General features: G+C 37.9%; 1 protein-coding gene across 1 annotated transcript; it reads right to left on the reverse strand.

The window, feature by feature from the left end:
• Positions 1-17,217: 17,217 nt before the first annotated feature.
• LOC134805725 (uncharacterized) lies at positions 17,218-21,199 on the reverse strand. Its single transcript, XM_063778971.1, has 3 exons — positions 20,488-21,199; positions 19,136-19,385; positions 17,218-17,245 (listed from the first exon to the last, which is right to left on the reverse strand). The coding sequence occupies exons 1-3, from the start codon at positions 21,071-21,073 to the stop codon at positions 17,218-17,220; spliced, it is 864 nt and encodes a 287-aa protein (XP_063635041.1). The 5' UTR covers positions 21,074-21,199.
• Positions 21,200-23,170: the final 1,971 nt, after the last annotated feature.

Raw genomic sequence — 23,170 nt, forward strand, 5'->3', positions numbered from 1 at the left:
TGCAAATTATACATTTAGTACTTGCATTTTTTAAATTACATACTGAATAATTCTTTATTTAAAATATATCAAAGTAGGTATCTAATAAATTAACAATTAAAAACTAAAATCATTTTACGGGCATTGGTACGGGCAAGTTATAAAACTTTACGGGCCTGATTTAGTTAAATTTTATTATGTTTTAACTTTTAACCCTTTCTTACAAATACATAAGTCAAAGAACCTCCTCCGTTTTTTTCGTCGGTTAAAAAATGACAGATAAAGACAAACCATTCATAGGTTATTCAGGCCAGTAACCAGTAACGCGTTTATGAATAACTCCATTAATATCATCATCATTATCATCATTTTGGATTTCACGGGCCTATAAATACCGGTCCTTTGATAGGCTTGCGTGGGGATATAGATCCAACACGTAGAGGCCCCTTGGAGAGTTTTAATGATCATTATTATTTATCATCATTAGTTTTGTCAACTAAATAGTGTTTAGTTTTCAGTTTATAAAGTACATATGTATGTTAGTCTGTAAGGTATTTGTAACTATGGGCCTTATTGCCTGAATTAAATTTGTAAATAAATAAATATACCTATATTTTTGAGTATGCTAATTAGTAACATCCCTGTATATGCCCAGTCGAACATACCTATTTGTAATTGATGAACCTTCATAAACAAAATATCCACGTTTAAGTAAAAACTGCTACGATATAACTACGATAAATCGACTCTCCCTAACATACAATGCATATCGTATAATTGGTCGATCATTATATTATAAACAAGACCACGTAGGTACCTTGATTGTTTAATGAAATAATGAATGAGACACCAAAAAACGTACATAGTATGCTTCTGTGAAACGATCTAATAAAATAAAACATATTATCAATATGTAGAGTCCACATTTAAAGCCACAAACCGCCAGTAGTAGAGCCAGGAAGCGGTTAGTGGGAATCTTAATGCAATTGAAGGTAGCTGCTAGTAAATCCCTCATTTCATATTATTAGTTTTGGCTTGTCCTATAGAAAGTGTATTTAGTACCTACTTAACATATTTACTAACAACTGGCAATATTTTATTTTTATTTTCTTTATTTAGGATTACCAACAGATAATACATCTTACATGCTCTTAAATCTATATAACAATCATGACTGATGCTTATCTAATTATAGGTAACCACAACTTATATAAGTGTCTTGTATCTGTGAACAATATTTAACATGCGGTAAACTTATGGGTAAATGAATTAATAGGTACCAGTACATTACATTAACTAACATTATATAACTTGACAACTAGGGTGATGTTAAATTGTCGATAACAATTGTTAACTACATGTATACTTATATACAAATATTTTCTATTAATATTTTATAAAGTATTATTAAGACATCTGTGAATCTGTGGCTACAATTACTTTGGGATATTCAGTGAGCCAACATATTTCGTCACCTTCTTTTTAAACTGTGCAGGTCTATCGTTAAATATGTCAACTCCCGCAGAGCCGGGGATATAATTGTATAATTTTGTCATTCTTAAAAGGGCAGAATTACGACCTAAATTTGTTTTTCCAAATGGAATGCTAAACAGTTTATACAAACCGGGACGAGGTAGCTTAGCAGGAGTAGTTATTTTAATTTTACTTAGCAATTCTGGACAATCCAGCCCCTTACTATTAACCAATTTATAAAGGAACATTAAATCCAGCACTTTTCTCCTGTTACTTAGTGAAATAAATCGAAAGAATTTTAGACGTTTACTATATGATGTGAGTTTACGAGTTTTGGAAGAGGAATATCCTAAATGTGTTAAAAAGCGTCTCTGTACCTTCTCAATACTATTCTTATGCACATCGTAATAAGGCGTCCAAACCTGAGAGCAGTACTCAAGGTTACTTCTCACTAATGTATTATAGAGCAATACTTTAGTACGAGCGCATCTAAACTGCCCAGTGTTTCTTATTAGAAATCCTAACATACGAGACGCTTTTTTAATGATGTTTATGTAATGGGCATTGAAATTTAACTTACTATCTATTGTTATTCCCAGGTCACGTATTGTATCTACCTTTTCGAGTTGTGTGCCTCCGATAGTGTAACAAGTGGGCACAATAGTTTTATTGCGAGTAAAAGAGATGTAAAAGCATTTCTTGGCATTCAGCTTCATTTTATTCTGGGAGCACCAATTACTCAACCTATCCAAGTCGTCTTGAAGTAGAATACGATCACTAGAATTTTTAATAGGTCTGAAAATTTTAAGGTCATCAGCGTAGAGATAAGGTTCGGAATTTTCACAACAACTGACTATGCTATTAATAAAAATTAAAAACAATAAAGGACCTAGGTGCGATCCCTGTGGGACACCTGATGTTGCAAAAAATTGCTTGGATTGCTCACCATTAATTGCTACATATAGCATGCGATTGTCCAGGTAGGACCCGACCCAGGACAATAGTGACCCAGAAACTCCATAATTTCTCAATTTACTTATCAAAATGGTATGATCAACTTTGTCGAAAGCCTTACTGAAATCAGTATAAACAGCATCTACCTGCACACGATTATCTACATTCTTTGTAAGGCTTTCGACAAAGGCCACCAAGTTTGAGCTAGTAGACCTACACCGCACGAATCCGTGCTGCCTATCTGTAAGTTGTTGCGCAAAGTGGGAATATAAGAAAGGGTAGACCAGTGATTCGAATATTTTAGGCATAACAGATAAAATAGAAATAGGCCTATAATTTTTTATATCAGATTTCGAGCCATCCTTAAATATCGGAACTATTTTTGTCTCCTTCCATGCTTGAGGAAATATGCCCGTTTCGAGAGACTTGTTAAATATGAATTTTAGCGGTTGTATCAGGCCTTCCGCACACCTAGAAATGAATATCGGCGGTAGACAATCTGGACCAGGTCCCTTATTTAGATCCATAGCTTTAATGTTTTTTAAGATCATGTTATCATCAATAATAATTTTATGTAACGAATTGGTCAACACTGTTTGTTCTTGTATGACTTGTATGAGATTAATGTTGTCAGAACTATCAACATTTGGTTCGTAAATTGAAGAAAAGTTTCTAGCAAATAATTCACAAATACTTTTGCAATCACAGGCCTGTTCGTTGCCAAGTTTCATGTTAGATGGTATAGATGATTTGTTTTTCCTTTTATGTTTGATAAATGTCCAGAAAAATTTTTGGTTTCGCGCTATATTCGTTTCAAGTGTTTTGCAATATTGATTATAACAGTTTAAGGTTTGATCGATACATCGTTTCTTAAGCAAATCGAGAGAAAGTTTATCTAGAGGATTTCTATATTTTTTATAACGTATTCGAATTTTTTGTTTTTCATGTAATATCCTAATTAGACTTTTTGTAAACCAGACTGGGTATTTAGTTCCTTTAGGTCTAGTTAATGGAACAAACTTTTTTATAGCTACCTTTAATGTCTCGTATAACTTATGCACCATTTCATCAACATCATGACATGCCTCTTACAATAAGAACCAATTAATATCGTTTAAATATTTAATGATTTCATCATAATTTGCTTTATAAAAGTTCAATTTTGGACATAACGGAGGAGAAAGAGTACTCTCAAGTTCTAAATCTAAGGACATTTCTAACGGTGGGTGAAAAGAGTCAACAATGCTCAGCGGGTAATTACATCGATCTAGAGAGACTGTATTTGTTGAAAACACAAGATCAAGTAACCTATTATTGATGTTCATAACATTATTATACTGCTTTACATCACAGAAGGCCATAAATTCAATAAGAGCTTGGTATACTTTACAGGAACTATTTACAAGTAACATAGATGTATCGGAATTACTGGCTATCCAATCCACGGAAGACAAATTGAAATCTCCTAATATTAACGCTTCAGTAAAACCAATAACATTTGCAGAAGCCTTATCAAGAAACAACTCTAGGTCATTAAATTTTACTGGTGGCGGTAGATATACACAGCATAAGCATAGTTTTGTTACACAATCTCTAGATCTGTTCTCTACAACTATCCACAAGTCTTCCAATTGTGTTTCAAATTCATACATTCTGTAAGACACTAATCTCTTATTTACCGCAACCATAACACCTCCGCCAGTTTTTTTTGCTGATGGATTATCAATATTTCGTGCACGCCTGTACACATTATATCTGTCGTCGAACAATTCACCATCGCTTATATTATCCTGCAGCCACGTTTCAGTGATACAAATAATATCGTATTGATTAACAGAAACATTGCATAAAAAGTCTATGGTTTTAGTGTTCAACCCTCTAGAATTTTGATAGTACAGAGTTAAGTTTTTCACGGTAAAGACAATAGTTTAATATTCATGCACTAAAAGTTAAGAGAAAAAAAAAACTAAAGACGTCACTTATAACAGTCGACTAATTGAAGACAGGTCTTTCAGAACAATGGCTTGCGACATTTCATCTTTGCGAATAAAGATTCGCCCGCTTCGAACCCAAACAAATTTATAATTCTTATCTTTTGCTGCTTTTCTTGCCGCCTTATGCAATTCTCTATTGTACGGCGATAGGTGCTCCGCTACATATACAGGGACCTTATCGCCACCAAGCCCAAGATGGCTAGAGTTGAGCTTGTCATCCTTGTGGGTTTTATTGAATTTGATCACTGACGCAAGTAGTCTGTCGCGTGTTATTGGACTTTTCATCTGTACTACAACTGAGCGCGGCCGCGAGCTAGCTGCATCTAATTTAGCTGTTCTAGTGCAGTGATGGATATCATCTTCCTTTATGTCGCAGGACACTGTTTTTGATAACTGCATAATTACCGTCACTAAATTTTCAGATCGGTGTTCTGGCAAACATTGAATTTCAACGTTGCATGCACGTGAATGCTGTTCTATTTGAGTAATGCGTTGATTTAATTCTGTGTTTGTAGCTTGTAGGACTTCTACCTCCCTTGTCAGACGCTTGCACTCCTGTGACGTGTGATGTGCGTCCTTCTTGATATCCTCAAATTGAAAATTGATGAAGTCCATGGAATCCTTAACTTTGCTTATCTCTTCCGTTAGGCCCGTTATCTCTGCCTTCACATCCTGCAGAAGAGTTGTCACATTTATCTGTAGAACTTTGGTTATTTCTTCTGACAAAATGTTGCGTAACTCCGTACAAACAACATCGCGGACGTCTTCTTTTGTGAGGCATTGATGACGTCTAATACCAGATTGAAACAATAGCGAAGATTGATCTGCGCCTTCTTTGTTGCTTTTTTGCCTTTGGGTTACCCATGATACAGGAGTCCTCATGTCGACATCGGTTACCTGCGCCACGGCCTCTAACATATATTGGTTTTGGATCGGTGTATTTTCGTTATCCCCTTTTCTTGCACTGCCATGACAATGTGGGCAAATCCAGCCTGCCTTCTGCGCGAATGTAAGGTTGTTGTACTGTCTGATAAGTTGGTTGTTGGAGGGTTGAATGGAGATCAAGTGAAACGAGACATTACCGAAGATGTGTTATATTCTCGGTATCCAAGTTTAGAGAGCGCAAGTAAATCTAAACATAACATATTTATAGGCTATTATTGCTTACATGCTATTTATACAATTACGTGCGTCGCATATTTATGTTGCAGACAGTAACGTATAGTTACTGTTAATATGTTAACTTAGGCATATAGTACACCTCCCTGGAAAGTTACTCTTCACCCCCACAAAGGAAGAAAAAAAAAATGTGACACACGCAGTTGCATTTACATTTTTTTTTTTAATTATAATATAATATAATAGTTGCTAGTTATTACTTAGTTTCAAAATACATCTTAGTGTTATTTTTATGAGTTATATAAACCTGATTATTTTTTAATATCTTAACATTTGGTGACATATCTTCTATGACCTTGTAAGGTCCATTATAAATAGAGTCTAATTTATCGCCTACTTGGTTTTTTAAAAGTATTAAGTCTCCTGGTTTATATTGTACAGAATTCATTTTCTTATCATACATTAATTTTCTATTGACTTTACTAGACATTAAATTACTTTTAGCTTCTGACTGAGCTCTTTGTAACCTATACTTAAATTCTTTAGGATAACTATCATAATTATTATAGAGAGGGTCGACAGAAGAAATTAAATTATTCGGTAAACGACAGTGTTTGCCGAAAACTAATTCGAATGGCGTATATTGCGTCTCGGTATGTACGGTGGTATTATACGAAAAACACCAATAGCTTAACCAGGTACTCCAGTCTGTGCGGTTATTACTACATTGTATCCTAAGGTAAGCTCCTAGGTTCTTGTGCGTGTTCTCGAGTGCTCCTATAGTTTCGTGGTGATAAGCAGTCGAGTGTAGCTTATTGATACCTAATAATCTACAAATATCGCTAAAAACACTAGACATAAATTCGGTACCTTGATCCGTTATAACGTCGCTTGGTACGCCATATCTTAAAATAAAATTATTTACAAATGCTTTACTTACAGACTCAGTGTCTTTCCTCTCTAAAGGATATGCTTCGACGAAATTAGTCAGTTCACACTGAATTGTTAATACGTACTTATAGTTAAAATTGTCTATTTCTAAAGGTCCTAGAATGTCTAAAGAAACTCTTTCGAAGGATGAACTTGGCGTTGTAGTTATCACCATTGGCTCCTTAGTGTATTTATTAGTGTGTTTGTTGTGTTGACAATGTGCACATTTCTTTACGTATTCGTATACATCGTGGCTCATTCTTGGCCAGAAATAATGACGTTTAATATTATTGAGCATTCTATTAACCCCCGCGTGGCCACTGGTGGGTAATAGATGGAAATCGTTCCAAGCCTTGGCGAATGTCAAAGCATCTTCTACGAACAACCTCTGCCTAATAGTATCGTCCGCTATGCCACACACTAATTGATCCCGTAGATTATTTTCCAGTTCCGTCTTAAAATCACAATATTGAGTCATCTTCTTTAAATCCGCGACATAGACCGCCAACGACTCGCCTTTTTTTTGTATTCGTTGACGAAATTTGTAACGTTCCGCCATTATGCTCCTTTTAGGCTGTAAATGATTAGTCATCAGTTCTTTTAACACTTCAAATTTTTTTGTTGAAGGTTTGTCCGGCGTACACAATGTCACTAATAACTCGTAACTTGCACTGCCCATCACTGTAATTAACGTAGGCACTTTCAATGCATCCGTTACGCTATTCACAATGAAATATTGCTCTAACCTATCCACATACAACGCCCAATCGTCCGCGCTAGGATCAAACGGTTGCAACTTTCCAATCGACATTATAATACTGTCCTTTCACTGCCGCACGCTTAATTGTCCGTATTCGTCGCCAAATGAGATATATAGGAGCCGGGAACACTGGGATAACTAATAAAAAGGCAAATGCGCGTCCGTTCGTATTAGAAGATGTATTTCGAGAGACAAGTTGAAACTACCACCAATTGTGACATTAAATATTTTATAAAAATCTTAACCTACCCGCGAGTTCACTGACCGAGCGATCAGCTGTGATACATGTCTATGTATATACCTTCGGTGCTATACATGTACATATATCACACCCTACCACTTAACTAAGACTACATAGTATACGGTCGTCGGCCATGTACTAATATGGCAAGTAACGATCCCGTGAAAACTTCTCCTCCAGGCCAGGTGAAAAGAACCCTTATGTAAATGCTAATAAGACTGACATGGAAAAGCCGTCTCCACTATAGATCCGACAATTATTACACAATATCATAGTAAATTAATAACAGAACTTCCTTAAATATAGTTATTTCTAAAGTACAATCCAGTATTAATCTTTACATTTTTTTATACTAATTATAAAATTACAAACAAGTAGTACTTAATATAATATGGGATTACCATATCTTTCTACGGGCACGGGCACACGTTTAGGTATCGGGGCAGGTGGCACAGAAGCGGGCCCCGGTGGCGCACACGGCTCCGAGTTATCATGGTTATCGTCATAGTCCGCCGCTGGGCACGCTGTTATAGCTAAGCGTGAGTTATTGCGTAACTGATCTATATGCCTTTTAATAATTTGACCGTCTTCCCTTTGCACCAAATAATTACGTGAACCTAATTGTTCCGTGATCGTACCGCTAACCCATTTCTCACCCTTGCTAAAATTCCTAGCCCAAACATTATCACCTACACTATACGATCTCGAGACGCCCCCCGCGTTTTCGCGCTGTCGGAGCTGCGCGGCGCGCGCACACTCGTGCGCCGCGGCGCCGGCGTCAGCGCGCAGCAGGTCCAGTCGTGTGCGCAGACCTCTTCGCTGCAGCAACCTCGCCGGCGACTCGCCCGTACTGCTGTGAATAGAATTCCTATACGCTAGTAAATATGACTGGAGCGCGGCGTCCACGTCTTGCCTATCCCGTAAAGCCTTCAAAATGGTTTTTTTAACTAGCTTTACTGCACCTTCTGCTGCTCCGTTTGAAGATGGATGATACACCGGAGAGTAGGTTTGTTTTATGCCATTAAATTGCATAAACTGAGTCAGTTCTCCACTCGTGAACGGCGGGCCATTGTCCGATACCATCATCTTGGGTAGCCCGAAACGAGCAAACATCTCCCTTAAAACTCTGATGACGTCATCTGCCGTTGTTCTCGTCATTTGTTTTACTTCAATCCATTTGGACGATGAATCCACGACTACTAAATAGGTCATGCCGTTTAGGGGTCCTAGGAAATCCATATGCAACCTACTCCAAACTTCTCCGAGATATGGCCAAGCTTGTGGTGTAGATTTGGCTGGGGCCGGTGCTTCCAGAGCGCATGTGGTGCATTCCATACACGTTTTCTCGATTTCAGCATCAATGCCGGGCCACCAAACATAGCTCCGGGCAAGACTTTTCATTTTGACGACTCCAAAGTGGCCTATATGCAGCTCACGTAGAACGTCATTTCTTAATGTCGTGGGTATCACCATTCTGTAGCCCCACATGACACACCCGGCTTCTGAGTACAGTTCGTGACGTCTTACCCAATACGACTGCAGCTCTGGATCGTCACACTTCGCTGGCCACCCTGACTGTAAATACATAACCACTTTTCTCAGTAGATCATCTGTTTTTAAATTGGCTCTGACTTGATCACTAGTAATTGGTAAGAAATCCTGTACGAATTGTACATATGTCACCTCAGTCCTGTCTGCTGCCTGCTTCCCCACTGGTAGCCTGGACAATGCGTCAGCTCCATTTTTGTCTGTAGGCACGTATTCTATGTCATACTGGTAACCAGACAAAATTACCGCCCATCTTTGTAGTCTGCTCGCGGCCATCGACGGAATACCTCCCTTATCTCCAAATATGGAAACCAACGGCTTATGATCGGTTCTTAGCAAAAACCTTCGACCGTACAGGTACTGATGGAATTTTTTTATTCCAAACACAATTCCCAAGGCTTCTCTTTGAATCTGAGAATAATTTACCTCCGCCGCATTGAGCACTCTGGACGCGTATGCAACAGGCCTTTCCGTACCATCTGGCATCTGGTGCGAAATCACCGCCCCCACGCCGCTCGAACTCGCATCTGTAGTTAGACATAGCGGAAGTTCAGGGTCATAGTGCGCTAACACCGAACTGGAAACCAAACAACGCTTGCCGGCATTAAACGCTTCCGAACATTCCTTGGTCCAACTAAACGAAGCCCCCTTCCTTAATAATTTGTATAATGGTGTTAACGTCATACTTATATTTTTAACAAATTTCCCATAGTACATAATCATTCCTATGAATGAGCGAAGCTCGGTTACATTGGCCGGTATCGCCATGTCCTTTATAACTTTAATCTTTTCCGGACACGTGTGAACCCCTTGTTTACTAATGCGAAACCCTAAATACGTCACCGATTCCGCGAAGAAAGAGCATTTTTCTTTCTTAACTTTCAACCCAAATTTCTCGAGGCGTCCTAGCACTTGATGTAATGTACGCAAATGATCCTCCCTGTCTACTCCCGTTATAATTACGTCATCAAGGAAAACACCTACTCGCGGTAAGTCTGCGAAAAGTTGTTCTAGTTTCCTTTGAAATATCCCCGGGCTCGACGATAGCCCATAGATCAGCCTATTATACATATACAGGCCTTTATGCGTGTTGATTACGGTATAAGGTTTAGATGCCTCGTCCAACTCGAATTGTGCATAGGCTTGAGACAAATCAATTTTTGAAAACGTTTCCCCCCCGTGTAATTTGACAAGCAGGTCCTCAACTCTAGGCAAGGGAAAACGGTCAACCTCTAAGCATCTGTTTAGTGTTAATTTATAATCGCCACAAATGCGAATACCTCCATCACGCTTAATTACCGGTACTATCGGCGTGGCCCAGTCTGACGTCTCGACCGGCGTGATAATGCCGTCCCGCTGCAGCTGGTCCAGCGCGCGCTCCACCGGCGCGCGCAGTGCGTACGCCAGCGGCCTCGCTCGCATGTACACCGGCGCGGCGCCCGAGCGCACGCGCAGCGCCACCGTGCCGCCTGTGTACCGTCCGAGCCCGTCCGCGAATACATCCTTATACCTAGAAATCAATGAATCCATAGTAAGTTCCAATTGGGTATCAATTTTGTTACAACTAAACGGCTTATAACGACTTAAACTGCCTACAGATAAAGCGTTAAATTGTACCTCGTTCAACAACTCTTCCTCATCCTCCTCGTTTGCGTCCAACGCATGCACTCTAGCTCCAGTTTGTAGTCGGGGACACATCTTCTTTAAATGACCTTGTTGCATGCATACGCGACAAGAATACACGCGGAATTTGCAAGTCGCCGCGTCATGATTGCCGCCACAAACACGACACTGGCCCTGCTCGCGAGCGCGCGGCGCTCCTGCCGATGCCGCTCCCGCCACGGGCGCCTGCTTCGCCTGTGCGCGTCCGCCCCATGCCTGCGGTGCCGCCTTGCTGCGCCCCGCTACCTGGGTTGCCCCGTTAGAACTCCAGGTCCCCGATGAGCCCTGCCTTCGGGCCCCGCTGCCGCTGGCCGATGCATATAGCACTTCCACAACCTCTTTACTAGTGCCGCGCGTCCTACTATCGACTGCCGCTGCGTCTTTCTCTGCTGCCTCCATGGCAACCGCCAGCTTCCAAGCCTTGGCGAATGTCAAAGCATCTTCTACGAACAACCTCTGCCTAATAGTATCGTCCGCTATGCCACACACTAATTGATCCCGTAGATTATTTTCCAGTTCCGTCTTAAAATCACAATATTGAGTCATCTTCTTTAAATCCGCGACATAGACCGCCAACGACTCGCCTTTTTTTTGTATTCGTTGACGAAATTTGTAACGTTCCGCCATTATGCTCCTTTTAGGCTGTAAATGATTAGTCATCAGTTCTTTTAACACTTCAAATTTTTTTGTTGAAGGTTTGTCCGGCGTACACAATGTCACTAATAACTCGTAACTTGCACTGCCCATCACTGTAATTAACGTAGGCACTTTCAATGCATCCGTTACGCTATTCACAATGAAATATTGCTCTAACCTATCCACATACAACGCCCAATCGTCCGCGCTAGGATCAAACGGTTGCAACTTTCCAATCGACATTATAATACTGTCCTTTCACTGCCGCACGCTTAATTGTCCGTATTCGTCGCCAAATGAGATATATAGGAGCCGGGAACACTGGGATAACTAATAAAAAGGCAAATGCGCGTCCGTTCGTATTAGAAGATGTATTTCGAGAGACAAGTTGAAACTACCACCAATTGTGACATTAAATATTTTATAAAAATCTTAACCTACCCGCGAGTTCACTGACCGAGCGATCAGCTGTGATACATGTCTATGTATATACCTTCGGTGCTATACATGTACATATATCACAACTTACAGACTCAGTGTCTTTCCTCTCTAAAGGATATGCTTCGACGAAATTAGTCAGTTCACACTGAATTGTTAATACGTACTTATAGTTAAAATTGTCTATTTCTAAAGGTCCTAGAATGTCTAAAGAAACTCTTTCGAAGGATGAACTTGGCGTTGTAGTTATCACCATTGGCTCCTTAGTGTATTTATTAGTGTGTTTGTTGTGTTGACAATGTGCACATTTCTTTACGTATTCGTATACATCGTGGCTCATTCTTGGCCAGAAATAATGACGTTTAATATTATTGAGCATTCTATTAACCCCCGCGTGGCCACTGGTGGGTAATAGATGGAAATCGTTTAAAATAACTCTTATTTCCTCTTTATCGTATACTTTCGTGACACCTTTCGTAACTAGGATCCTAGGAATATCACATTTGTAGCTAGCTAAAAATTCGTTTATTTCTTGCGCATTTTGTTTATTTTTTATTATTATAACTTCATTTATGCGTTGCTTCTTGCAAAATTCTTCTAATTCCCTCGCTAACACGCCTACGGTAGATAACGATCGGGATGTTAGATATATGTGTGATGAATCAAAGTCCTTCGTACAATCAATTGCCTTTATTTTACTCTAAGTTTACTTCAACACTTTCGACATTCTTAACTTAACAAGCAGTAAGCCTTCCTACTCAATGTTACCGGTTCAAGCGCCAAAGCGAGAATGCCCCTTCCATCTCATGGTAAGTTACATTTATACTTTTTCATCATTTGAATTGGCGGGTAGGAGAGTAGGGTCATTTTCGCGACTACCGACATATTAATTAACAAATATTCGGGTAAACACAAATCACATTTCTAATCACTACCCACTGAATGCCATAAGTTTAACATAACGCACACAAAATAATTATAATTTATTCTTGAAATCTTATGAAATATCACACTCGGCCATCCGACTGCGTGCTACCTCCGGTGCACGATCAACAATAATATCACACTCGGCCGTGTTGCCCGATGCCTTTTCAATCCTATTATAGTTAGACTAGTCTGTTTATACAATACCAATACTCTTCATTGTACACCAGAATACAATAAAATAATACAAAGAATTACAGCAACTCTAGTAGAGGTAAACTTCAAATTATTTAATTTACTCATGGTATCCGGTATTGCAGATGTAAACGGTATTCATTCTTCAGACTAGTATTACTATTACATAAAAAGGGATACCTATTTAAATACCTACTTATACTACTGATCATGTTAACGTTCACGAAATACATCGTCCACACTGTCAACCCCATACGATTAGTTATTTTAGCTTATTACACGCAGGATTACAGACATTATTATCGGCACGTACTTATAGAATAAGCCCAAATTTCATTGCATTGATTTTAGTACTGTAACATACTTATAACAAACATGGCACGAGCAATACAATTTAGCCTGATATATCAGAATAAGAAGAAAGAGACAACTACCACAGTATGAGCCATAATAACTGACATCAATAATCAAATTTTTAGTCCTTTTATGGTAAATGTAAGAACTGTTTATGGGTATAATGTTTTGGGGAAGCTACGTAATTACATTAATGGCTTAATCAGGTTTGTAATTAACAGTTGCAATTATCTAATATTTTCTCTCTGAAATCAAACATTTTTTTTTTCAAATTACAATACTAGTTACATGCTTGATGACGTCCTCTACTGTAGGTCCTTCTTGAGCGTCGCCTTGACTCCCGCGGTCCTTCTTCGTGCGGGTCATCTGAGAGAGGCCCCCGTCGTCAGCGCCTGCTGTGGTGACGACATCTGTATTCAGGCTGTTCTCACGCTCGGCTGTCGCAGTCCACAGCGTCCTCTGTGGTAGATTCACCGTCGCTAACCTCCAGCGTCTACCGCGACTCTGCATCAGTCTTGCTCGTGACGGCAGTCTAGGTGATCTCGGGGTGTCAATATTGGAATCCATTTTACCCTGTAATTAAATTTCAGTGCGCTGCATGATTGGTTGTTAAACTTTCTTCTCACCCTACACTTATTTAAACTCATAATAAACTCTTTAAACTCATAATAAACTCTTTAAACTCAAAATAAACTCTTTAAACTCAAAATAAACTCTTTAAACTCAAAATAAACTCTCTAAACTCAAAATAAACTCTTTAAACTCAAAATAAACTCTTTAAACTCAAAATAAACTCTTTAAACTCAAAATAAACTCTTTAAACTCAAAATAAACTCTTTAAACTCAAAATAAACTCTTTAAACTCAAAATAAACTCTTTAAACTCAAAATAAACTCTTTAAACTCAAAATAAACTCTTTAAACTCAAAATAAACTCTTTAATCTCAAAATAAACTCTTTAAACTCAAAAGAAACTCTTTAAACTCAAAAGAAACTCTTTAAACTCAAAAGAAACTCTTTAAACTCAAAAGAAACTCTTTAAACTCAAAATAAACTCTTTAAACTCAAAATAAACTCTTTAAACTCAAAATAAACTCTTTAAACTCAAAATAAACTCTTTAAACTCAAAATAAACTCTTTAAACTCAAAATAAACTCTTTAAACTCAAAATAAACTCTTTAAACTGAAAATAAACTCTTTAAACTCAAAATAAACTCTTTAAACCCAAAATAAACTCTTTAACTCTTTAAACTCAAGATAAACTCTTTAAATTTTTAAACTCTTTAAGATCTCTGGCAGCACACTACATGGCCGCACTCATAAACAGCACACCTACATGGCTGTAGACTCTAGCAGCGCACTACATGGCCACATTCATAAACAGCTCTAGACTATTCAGACAATTCGTACTATATACTCGTATTAAACTCAAACTCGTATTAAGCTCAAACTCAAAATCGTATTAAGCTCAAACTCAAAATCGTATTAAGCTCAAACTCAAAATCGTATTAAGCTCAAACTCAAAATCGTATTAAGCTCAAACTCAAAATCGTATTCATCTCAAACTCAAAATCGTATTAAGCTCAAACTCAAAATCGTATTAAGCTCAAACTCAAAATCGTATTAAGCTCAAACTCAAAATCGTATTAAGCTCAAACTCACAATCGTATTAAGCTCAACCTCACAATCGTATTAAGCTCAACCTCAAAATCGTATTAAGCTCAACCTCAAAATCGTATTAAGCTCAACCTCAAAATCGTATTAAGCTCAAACTCAAAATCGTATTAAGCTCAAACTCAAAATCGTATTAAGCTCAAACTCAAAATCGTATTAAGCTCAAACTCAAAATCGTATTAAGCTCAAACTCAAAATCGTATTAAGCTCAAACTCAAAATCGTATTAAGCTCAAACTCAAAATCGTATTAAACTCAAAATCGTATTAAACTCAAAATCGTATTAAACTCAAAATCGTATTAAACTCAAAATCGTATTAAACTCATAATCGTATTAAACTCAAAATCGTATTAAACTCAAAATCGTATTAAACTCAAAATCGTATTAAACTCAAAATCGTATTAAACTCAAAATCGTATTAAACTCAAAATCGTATTAAACTCAAAATCGTATTAATTAAACTCAAAATCGTATTAATTAAACTCAAAATCGTATTAATTAAACTCAAAATCGTATTAATTAAACTCAAAATCGTATTAAACTCAAAACCGTATGAACCTCAAAATCGTATTAGACTCAAAATCGTATTAGACTCAAAATCGTATTAGACTCAAAATCGTATTAGACTCAAAATCGTATTAGACTCAAAATCGTATTAGACTCAAAATCGTATTAGACTCAAAATCGTATTAGACTCAAAGTCGTATTAGATTCAAAATCGTATTAGACTCAAAATCGTATTAGACTCAAAATCGTATTAGACTCAAAATCGTATTAGACTCAAAATCGTATTAGACTCAAAATCGTATTAGACTCAAAATCGTATTAGACTCAAACTCGTATTAGACTCAAACTCGTATTAGACTCAAACTCGTATTAGACTCAAAATCGTATTAGACTCAAAATCGTATTAGACTCAAAATCGTATTAGACTCAAAATCGTATTAGACTCAAAATCGTATTAGACTCAAACTCGTATAAGACTCAAACTCGTATTTGACTCAAACTCGTATTAGACTCAAACTCGTATTAAATTCTCTGGTAGCACACTACATGGCTACACTCACAAACAGCACATCTACATGGCTGTAGACTCTAGCAGCGCACTACATGGCCGCACTCATAAACAGCACATCTACATGGCTGTAAACATTAGACCCGGTTATATGATACCACCTACATGATATCTAGAACCCTAAGAGTCTGACTATTAGTACACCACATACATGGTGACTAACTACATGCTAACTACACCTTTACCCACCTACATATATAACTAAACATTAGACCCGGTTATATGATACCACCTACATGATATCTAGAACCATTAATGTCGGACTATAGTACACCACATACATGGTGACTAACTACACTTTTACCTACATACATAGGTAACTAAACATTAGACCCGGTTATATGATACCACCTACATGATATCTAGAACCATTAATGTCTGACTATAGTACACCACATACATGGTGACTAACTACATGCTAACTACACTTTTACCTACATACATAGGTAAATAAACATTAGACCCGGTTATATGATACCACCTACATGATATCTAGAACCATTAGAGTCTGACTATAGTACACCTACATGGTGACATTGGTGACTAACTACATGCTAACTATACTTTTACCCACCTACATAGGTAACTAAACATTAGACCCGGTTATATTACCTACATGGTACACATACATAATAGCCAAATCAATATTGAAAGTTTAATTGTTGTTACCAAACCACGTAATTGTCGTTACACGGCACTTAAGGTACATAGTAATCACTTAAGACACTCTTCATTCATTTCAAAACTAACCAGAGGCGGTTATCAAGCATGACTTGCTATTAAATCATTTAGCTCATACTAAATATACCTACTATTTAATAGATTAGGTTCAGTATTCGAAACTCAAATATAGGATGCACATGTATGTAAACACTTTCATTTAACGACAGTACGTATTTCAACTAGATCTGCATAACAACCGAGAACTTCTGCATGTCTCTTCACAATATGGGCATATTAAAATTTAAAACCACTAAAATTTAAAATCAGTTAAATAAAATTGTTCCTTTAACGACAATAAACGTACTTGCCTTTAATGGTACACGTACAGTACTTGTTTGTTTTGTAATTGCTAACGGATTCATTAAATATTTATCCAAATCGTATCCATTGTATTCAACTTCGCTAAACATTGATACTACACAAAAATAAAAATAACATCTTATGTACAGTGCAGTAGTAACTGCACTGTACATAATCGTAATATGACTCTTGTAAAAAGTTACCCGCAGAGTTATAAATTACGTAACAAGTCTACTTCGTTACTTCAACTTGACTATGATCGCGTATCTGCATATTATTAATCAGGTTTTGAGATTATAAGCATTACACAACTTAAAACTTACTACCATAACGTCAGAGTAAGTATATCAAATATGTATGTATATAAAATATGTATATGTAGATATACTAGGTACTCACACGTTCTGGTCCTTTTATGGGCGCCGTGTTACCACTTCTGACTTGTGATGAATCAAAGTCCTTCGTACAATCAATTGCCTTTATTTTACTCTAAGTTTACTTCAACACTTTCGACATTCTTAACTTAACAAGCAGTAAGCCTTCCTACTCAATGTTACCGGTTCAAGCGCCAAAGCGAGAATGCCCCTTCCATCTCATGGTAAGTTACATTTATACTTTTTCATCATTTGAATTGGCGGGTAGGAGAGTAGGGTCATTTTCGCGACTACCGACATATTAATTAACAAATATTCGGGTAAACACAAATCACATTTCTAATCACTACCCACTGAATGCCATAAGTTTAACATAACGCACACAAAATAATTATAATTTATTCTTGAAATCTTATGAAATATCACATATGCATGATTCGCTTGGTACGTACTCAAAATTTCCTTTACTACTCATTATTTTATTTTGACATGTCTTACTTAATTTGTAATCGGAACTTAATATGAGTTCAGTACAATTTTTTGGTGCTTTGATGATTTCCACAACTCTAGGTTGATCAAGCCTATCGTTTGCGGGTACATCTGTCGCTAAGTCACCTTGATCGCAAGTTTGTTGCGCGCGCAGTTTCCGTGTTTGAGCTCTGGTCATGACTGATACAACGTGTGTTCTAATATTTTTTAAATCTTCACTATTCATCGGTAAACGACTCAATGCGTCTGCAGCTGCATTGTTTCGCCCCGGAATGTACTCAATATCAAAATTGAATTCTTCTAAATACAACCTAAATTTGGTTAATCTACTCGAGGGATCAGTCATTCCAAAAAGATAAATCAGTGGTTTATGGTCGGTGACAATTTTAAACCTTTTCCCAAAGAGATAGGGTCTAAAATGTCTTGTCGACCAAACTATGGCAAGTAATTCCAAATCTATGATTGGGTATCGCGTCTCGGCTGGCTTAAGATTTCGACTTGCGTACGCGACTACTTTTCCGTTGGAATTTGATAGTACTGCACCTAATCCTATTTTTGATGCATCTGTATGTAGCGTAAAAATGTTATTTTCTGAAAAATCTGGATAGTCTAAAACTTGTGGACTCGTAAGAATATTTTTTAATTTTAAAAATGCTGCTTCACACTCTGTAGACCAGTTAAAAACTGCGTTTTTCTTGGAAAGCTGGTTTAAAGGATAAGCTATGTTCGCGAAATTTGGAATAAACCGTCTATAGTAATTGGCAAATGCTACGAATCTACCTCGTCTGTATTCGTTGGTCTTGGGTATTTGGTTAATGCATCTACTTTCGCTGGGTCGGGCTCTACTCCCTTTGAAGTTATTTTGTGCCCTAAATACATTATCTCTTTACGTAAAAATTCGCATTTTAATGGATTTAGTTTAAGATTCGCGCTCCTTAAACGTTCTAAAACTTGAGTGAGGTTATGGTTATGTGACGTTATGGATTTACCTATGACAATGCAATCGTCTAAGTATATGAAACATTGTTTGTAATTTAATCCGGACATGGCTATGGTCATAAGTCTTGAGAAAACACTACCGCTTGTTCGGAGTCCCATGGGACATCTCTTCATTGAATACATCTTATCGGTAGTAAACGCGGTGTATTTCCGGGATTCCTTGTCTAAAGCTAGTTGGTAATAACCTTGGGAAAGATCGAGCTTTGAAAAATATATGCTACCTGCTAGGGAATCTAATATTTCTGTTATGTTGGGCAATGGGAATTTATCATCCTGTATTCTATTATTTAGTTGCCTGTAGTCGACAACCAATCTCCATTTCTTTTCTCCTAACTTATCACTCTTTTTAGGAACAAGCAAAACTGGGCTGGACCACTCGGAAGTAGTCTCTTCTATTATGTCGTTATCTAGCATATCTTGGATCTGCGTTTGAAGTTCTTTGCGTAAGGCATGTGGTATCCTGTAAGGTTTTACGTATACTGGGCTTGCATTTTCTTTTAAGTTAATTTTGTGCTCCAGCAAGTTTGTTGTGGTAAGCTTGTCGCCTGGCAGATGAAAAACATCTGCGTATTTTGCACAAATTTGTTCTATACTTAATTGTTCCTCTTTGTTTAAATAAGTGTGTAAATTTAAAAGATCTAATAAGGTTTTTACTCTATTGACGCTAATTTTCCCTGTGTCAAAATTGCAAATATCAAAATTACATAATCGGTTTACCTTCAACTTTGATAAATCTAAAGTAACTGGCTTATCAGTCGTATTCAATATCCGTACGGGTATTTGACCTTTGTCTGGTCTTGAAATGACACCTGCTACAAAAACGCCTGCTTGCATTTCCTGGGCTAGTACTACACAGTCGTCTACCAGTTGTGACGTAATGTGAGTCATAACTTCGCATCGCGGAGGTATATTATGGACATACGTATTATTTAAATGTACTTGCATAGGTATCGAAACGGACTGACCTCGGTCCTCTAAAATTAATGCATTGCGTTTATAACTTATATCTGCATCGTAACGTTTGAAAAATTCTTCCCCTAAAATTGCTTGGGCTGCGCATTGCATATTCTTAAAAACATGAAACTTTTCTTCGCAAATGAAACCGTTAAAGTCTAAGTCTAAATATATATATCCTTCTGAAGTTAAATCTCCGCATACTCCCTTAATAGTAATGCTATGTCCTTGTATTTGTCTGAAAAGATCGGGTTTGTTTTGTAAATATTCGTACCTAATAGCACACAGGCCTGCTCCGCTGTCGGCCAAGAGTTTTAATTTATATGTTTTACCTATACTACAAGTTACTGTGCTATAATTATCTTTATTATAACTAAATATTGCGCTATTCATATTAGTCACGAAAAAACTGCCTGTTAGGTTTTACATTATCGTGTGACGGTTGCATGTGCTGCGCACGCGTATTCGGGCGAGTGGGCGCGCGCGCAGGTCGGTGGACTGTAGCTGCACGGTCAGCGAAATTGTCCGGTCGTTTAACTCTATTTGTCGAGACGTGTTGCGAAATACCTGTGTTACGGTTATTATTGGAATAATACCGTGTCCCGAATGTATTTTTATTTCCTGTGTTAAAATCTCTGCCCTTATTCCTATTGTAACGCGCAGAGTGGGCATTCCGGTTCCCGTAATTATTACGAGAATGTCCCCGTCCATAATGTAGGACTTGATCCTGTTGTGGTGATGAGCTGTGCTCGTCAATGGCCGTCCTGATTGCTTCGGGCAATGACGTAAATTGCCTAGATGATATTATTGTGCTTAATTTTGGGTCTGCTAGACCGTCTGCAAACCGTTTAATGGCTGATTTCTCGTTCAGCGGACGAAGTATATCGTACCTGCTATCGTTACCGTCGGCCTGAGATATGGTCAGGTTGACGAAAAGATCCTCGATCTCGGCTCCGAATGCCTCTATAGTTCTCCTACCTTGCCTAGCTCTGTATAGTTGAGCTTGAATCGATTCGGACGATTTTTTAGGTAGTAAAAATGTGCGCATATCCGTGACAAGTAATTCTACGCTACTATATGACGTCTTTAATCTGAGCTTAGCGCTAGATGAAAGTCTTGTTTTTAGGACGAAGTCTATTAAAACCTGTTGAGTTTCGCTATTAATAATGGAACTGTACATTAGAATACCGTCTATTAATTGTTTAGTGGTATCCTCCTGCCCCGTCATGACGGGCAACAAGGCGATGGCCGTCTTGACATCAAAACTGGGCTTAGCCATTTTTCCGTCTGTTTGAGATTCTGTATCAAAATAATTTAATGCTATCTTTATCCTACTGTAAGTGTCGGCAATATCGTTTATATGCTTATTAGCTAACTCTAATTCTGAAATTTTATATTTTTCCGTTTGCTTCTGTAACTGAGACACAATATCCGCCGCGCGATTATATAATTCGTTTGATTCGTCTAGTTTCTTTCTACCTATTTCTTTCCGTCGCCTCTCTGGACCTAACTTTACAATATCTTCTCTTAATTTATTTGACCTTTCACGAATGGACACTAACTCAGATAGCATAATAAATTTGCGGCTACGGTTAATAACACATAACGGCTAAAATTAGGATACCTAACATTTCCTATATATCGCGACGAAACAATTAAAACATAATGATAAAGTTATATCTAACTTACATTAGTAGCGGGCAATGTACCCCCGTAAGTAGGTTATGTCGACGCTGCATTCCGCGCTGGCTGGGCGGTCGCGCGACGCTGCTGGCGAGCTGGCACCTCCATGTGGCACTCGCTGACGCTGCATGTGGCTGCCTCTGCTCCGACGATGATGACGGGCCGGGCTAACCCTGGACTCCCTCGAGCATGGGCCGGGATAACCCTGGACACCTCTTGATATGGGCCGGGATAACCCTGGACACCTCTTGAATTGCGAGCCGGGATAACCCTGGACAACGCTCTTCTTTCTTCTTTCTTCGTTTTTTCTTAATTTGAGTTTTGTTGCTTGGTCATCTTTTTCTTCCTTCTCTTTCGTTTTCAAAATGTGTGGGAGGGTTCTGTTTAATAGGAAGCTTCTTTCTTGAAAATGCGCAGGAAGTTCCTTTCTTGAAAAATAGGTTCTTTAACTTGAATTCTTCATTAGGGTGATCTTCTTGCCTTGACTTCTATCTTCATTTTCCTATGCGATGCGCTGTGGTGGACTTCGTTTTCCTGGTATTCTTCTGGTATGGGTCGCCATCTGATAAGTTGGTTGTTGGAGGGTTGAATGGAGATCAAGTGAAACGAGACATTACCGAAGATGTGTTATATTCTCGGTATCCAAGTATAGAGAGCGCAAGTAAATCTAAACATAACATATTTATAGGCTATTATTGCTTACATGCTATTTATACAATTACGTGCGTCGCATATTTATGTTGCAGACAGTAACGTATAGTTACTGTTAATATGTTAACTTAGGCATATAGTACAACTGCGATTCATCTATACGGCAGCATTGGTAATGGAATGCCAAATGGCATTTTGAACAATCCAATTTTTCATTTAAGTATAAAGGGTCATCACAACCCCAGCACTTGACCGCATCTTGCACACTGTGATTTGTATTTTTAGACATTTTATACAAATAATTGAAGTTGCACGCTGTTAAAGGCTCCTTACTGCTCAATATGACGTTATCTTTAAGCCGATTGAGGCAAGCGACACGCTACTAAATGCTCCGCAGCGTTGTGCGATCACGGCGTTTGAGTATCGCAAAAGGCGTAAGCGGCGCGGGATTTCATAGCCGCTTTCGCGTTCTGATCGAGCACCTTTCACTGAAATGTTGTTTACTTTTTCTGACGGTGTTTTTAATATTTTTGCAAACTATAACTATGAATTGTACTTCTTACACTGTACACTGATTGCTTTCACATGTTACATTTTGATAAGCACAAGGTAATGCACTGAATTTATATAAAATATGACAAGAACAAACACTTTAAATCGCTGTTATGGAATTAAAATTACGGAGCTCACAAAGTATAGTCTTACGTGTTCGGGTAGTTCGCGCGCGATATAGATGTGGGAACACGTCGTCGATTGGAGTGGCAATATGATTAGGAAAAAGTCTCAAAAAAATTCCTTGTTAAATTCCTGTCTAAACCGGTGGCCGATTTACCTATGTGTTCAATCAGATTCAGATGGTCCACCGCGAAAATCGCGACAACGAAGTTTTTTATCTGCGTCTCTATCGCTCCATTATGCAAGTGCGATAAAGAGGCAGATAACTTTCGATTGTAACGACAGGCTCTCCGAGTAACACCCTTTATTTGAGTGGAAGGCGGACGTAAACTTTAGTGTATTTATATATAGTATATTTACAATTGTT

The sequence above is a fragment of the Cydia splendana genome, unplaced genomic scaffold (assembly GCF_910591565.1).
Source record: "Cydia splendana unplaced genomic scaffold, ilCydSple1.2 scaffold_50_ctg1, whole genome shotgun sequence".
Taxonomy (NCBI): domain Eukaryota; kingdom Metazoa; phylum Arthropoda; class Insecta; order Lepidoptera; family Tortricidae; genus Cydia; species Cydia splendana.

Bases quoted from the DNA above. Each gene is read 5' to 3' on its own strand.
- LOC134805725 (XM_063778971.1), bottom strand. From the start codon at position 21,073: ATGGCTAAGCCCAGTTTTGATGTCAAGACGGCCATCGCCTTGTTGCCC. The intron at 19,386-20,487 runs GTAATAATTACG...TTCATCTGCCAG, and splicing joins TTATGGACGGGGACATTCTC to GCGACAAGCTTACCACAACA. The intron at 17,246-19,135 runs GCAACTAAATAA...AATAATATGCAG, and splicing joins AGATTGGTTGTCGACTACAG to ATACGCGATCATAGTCAAGT.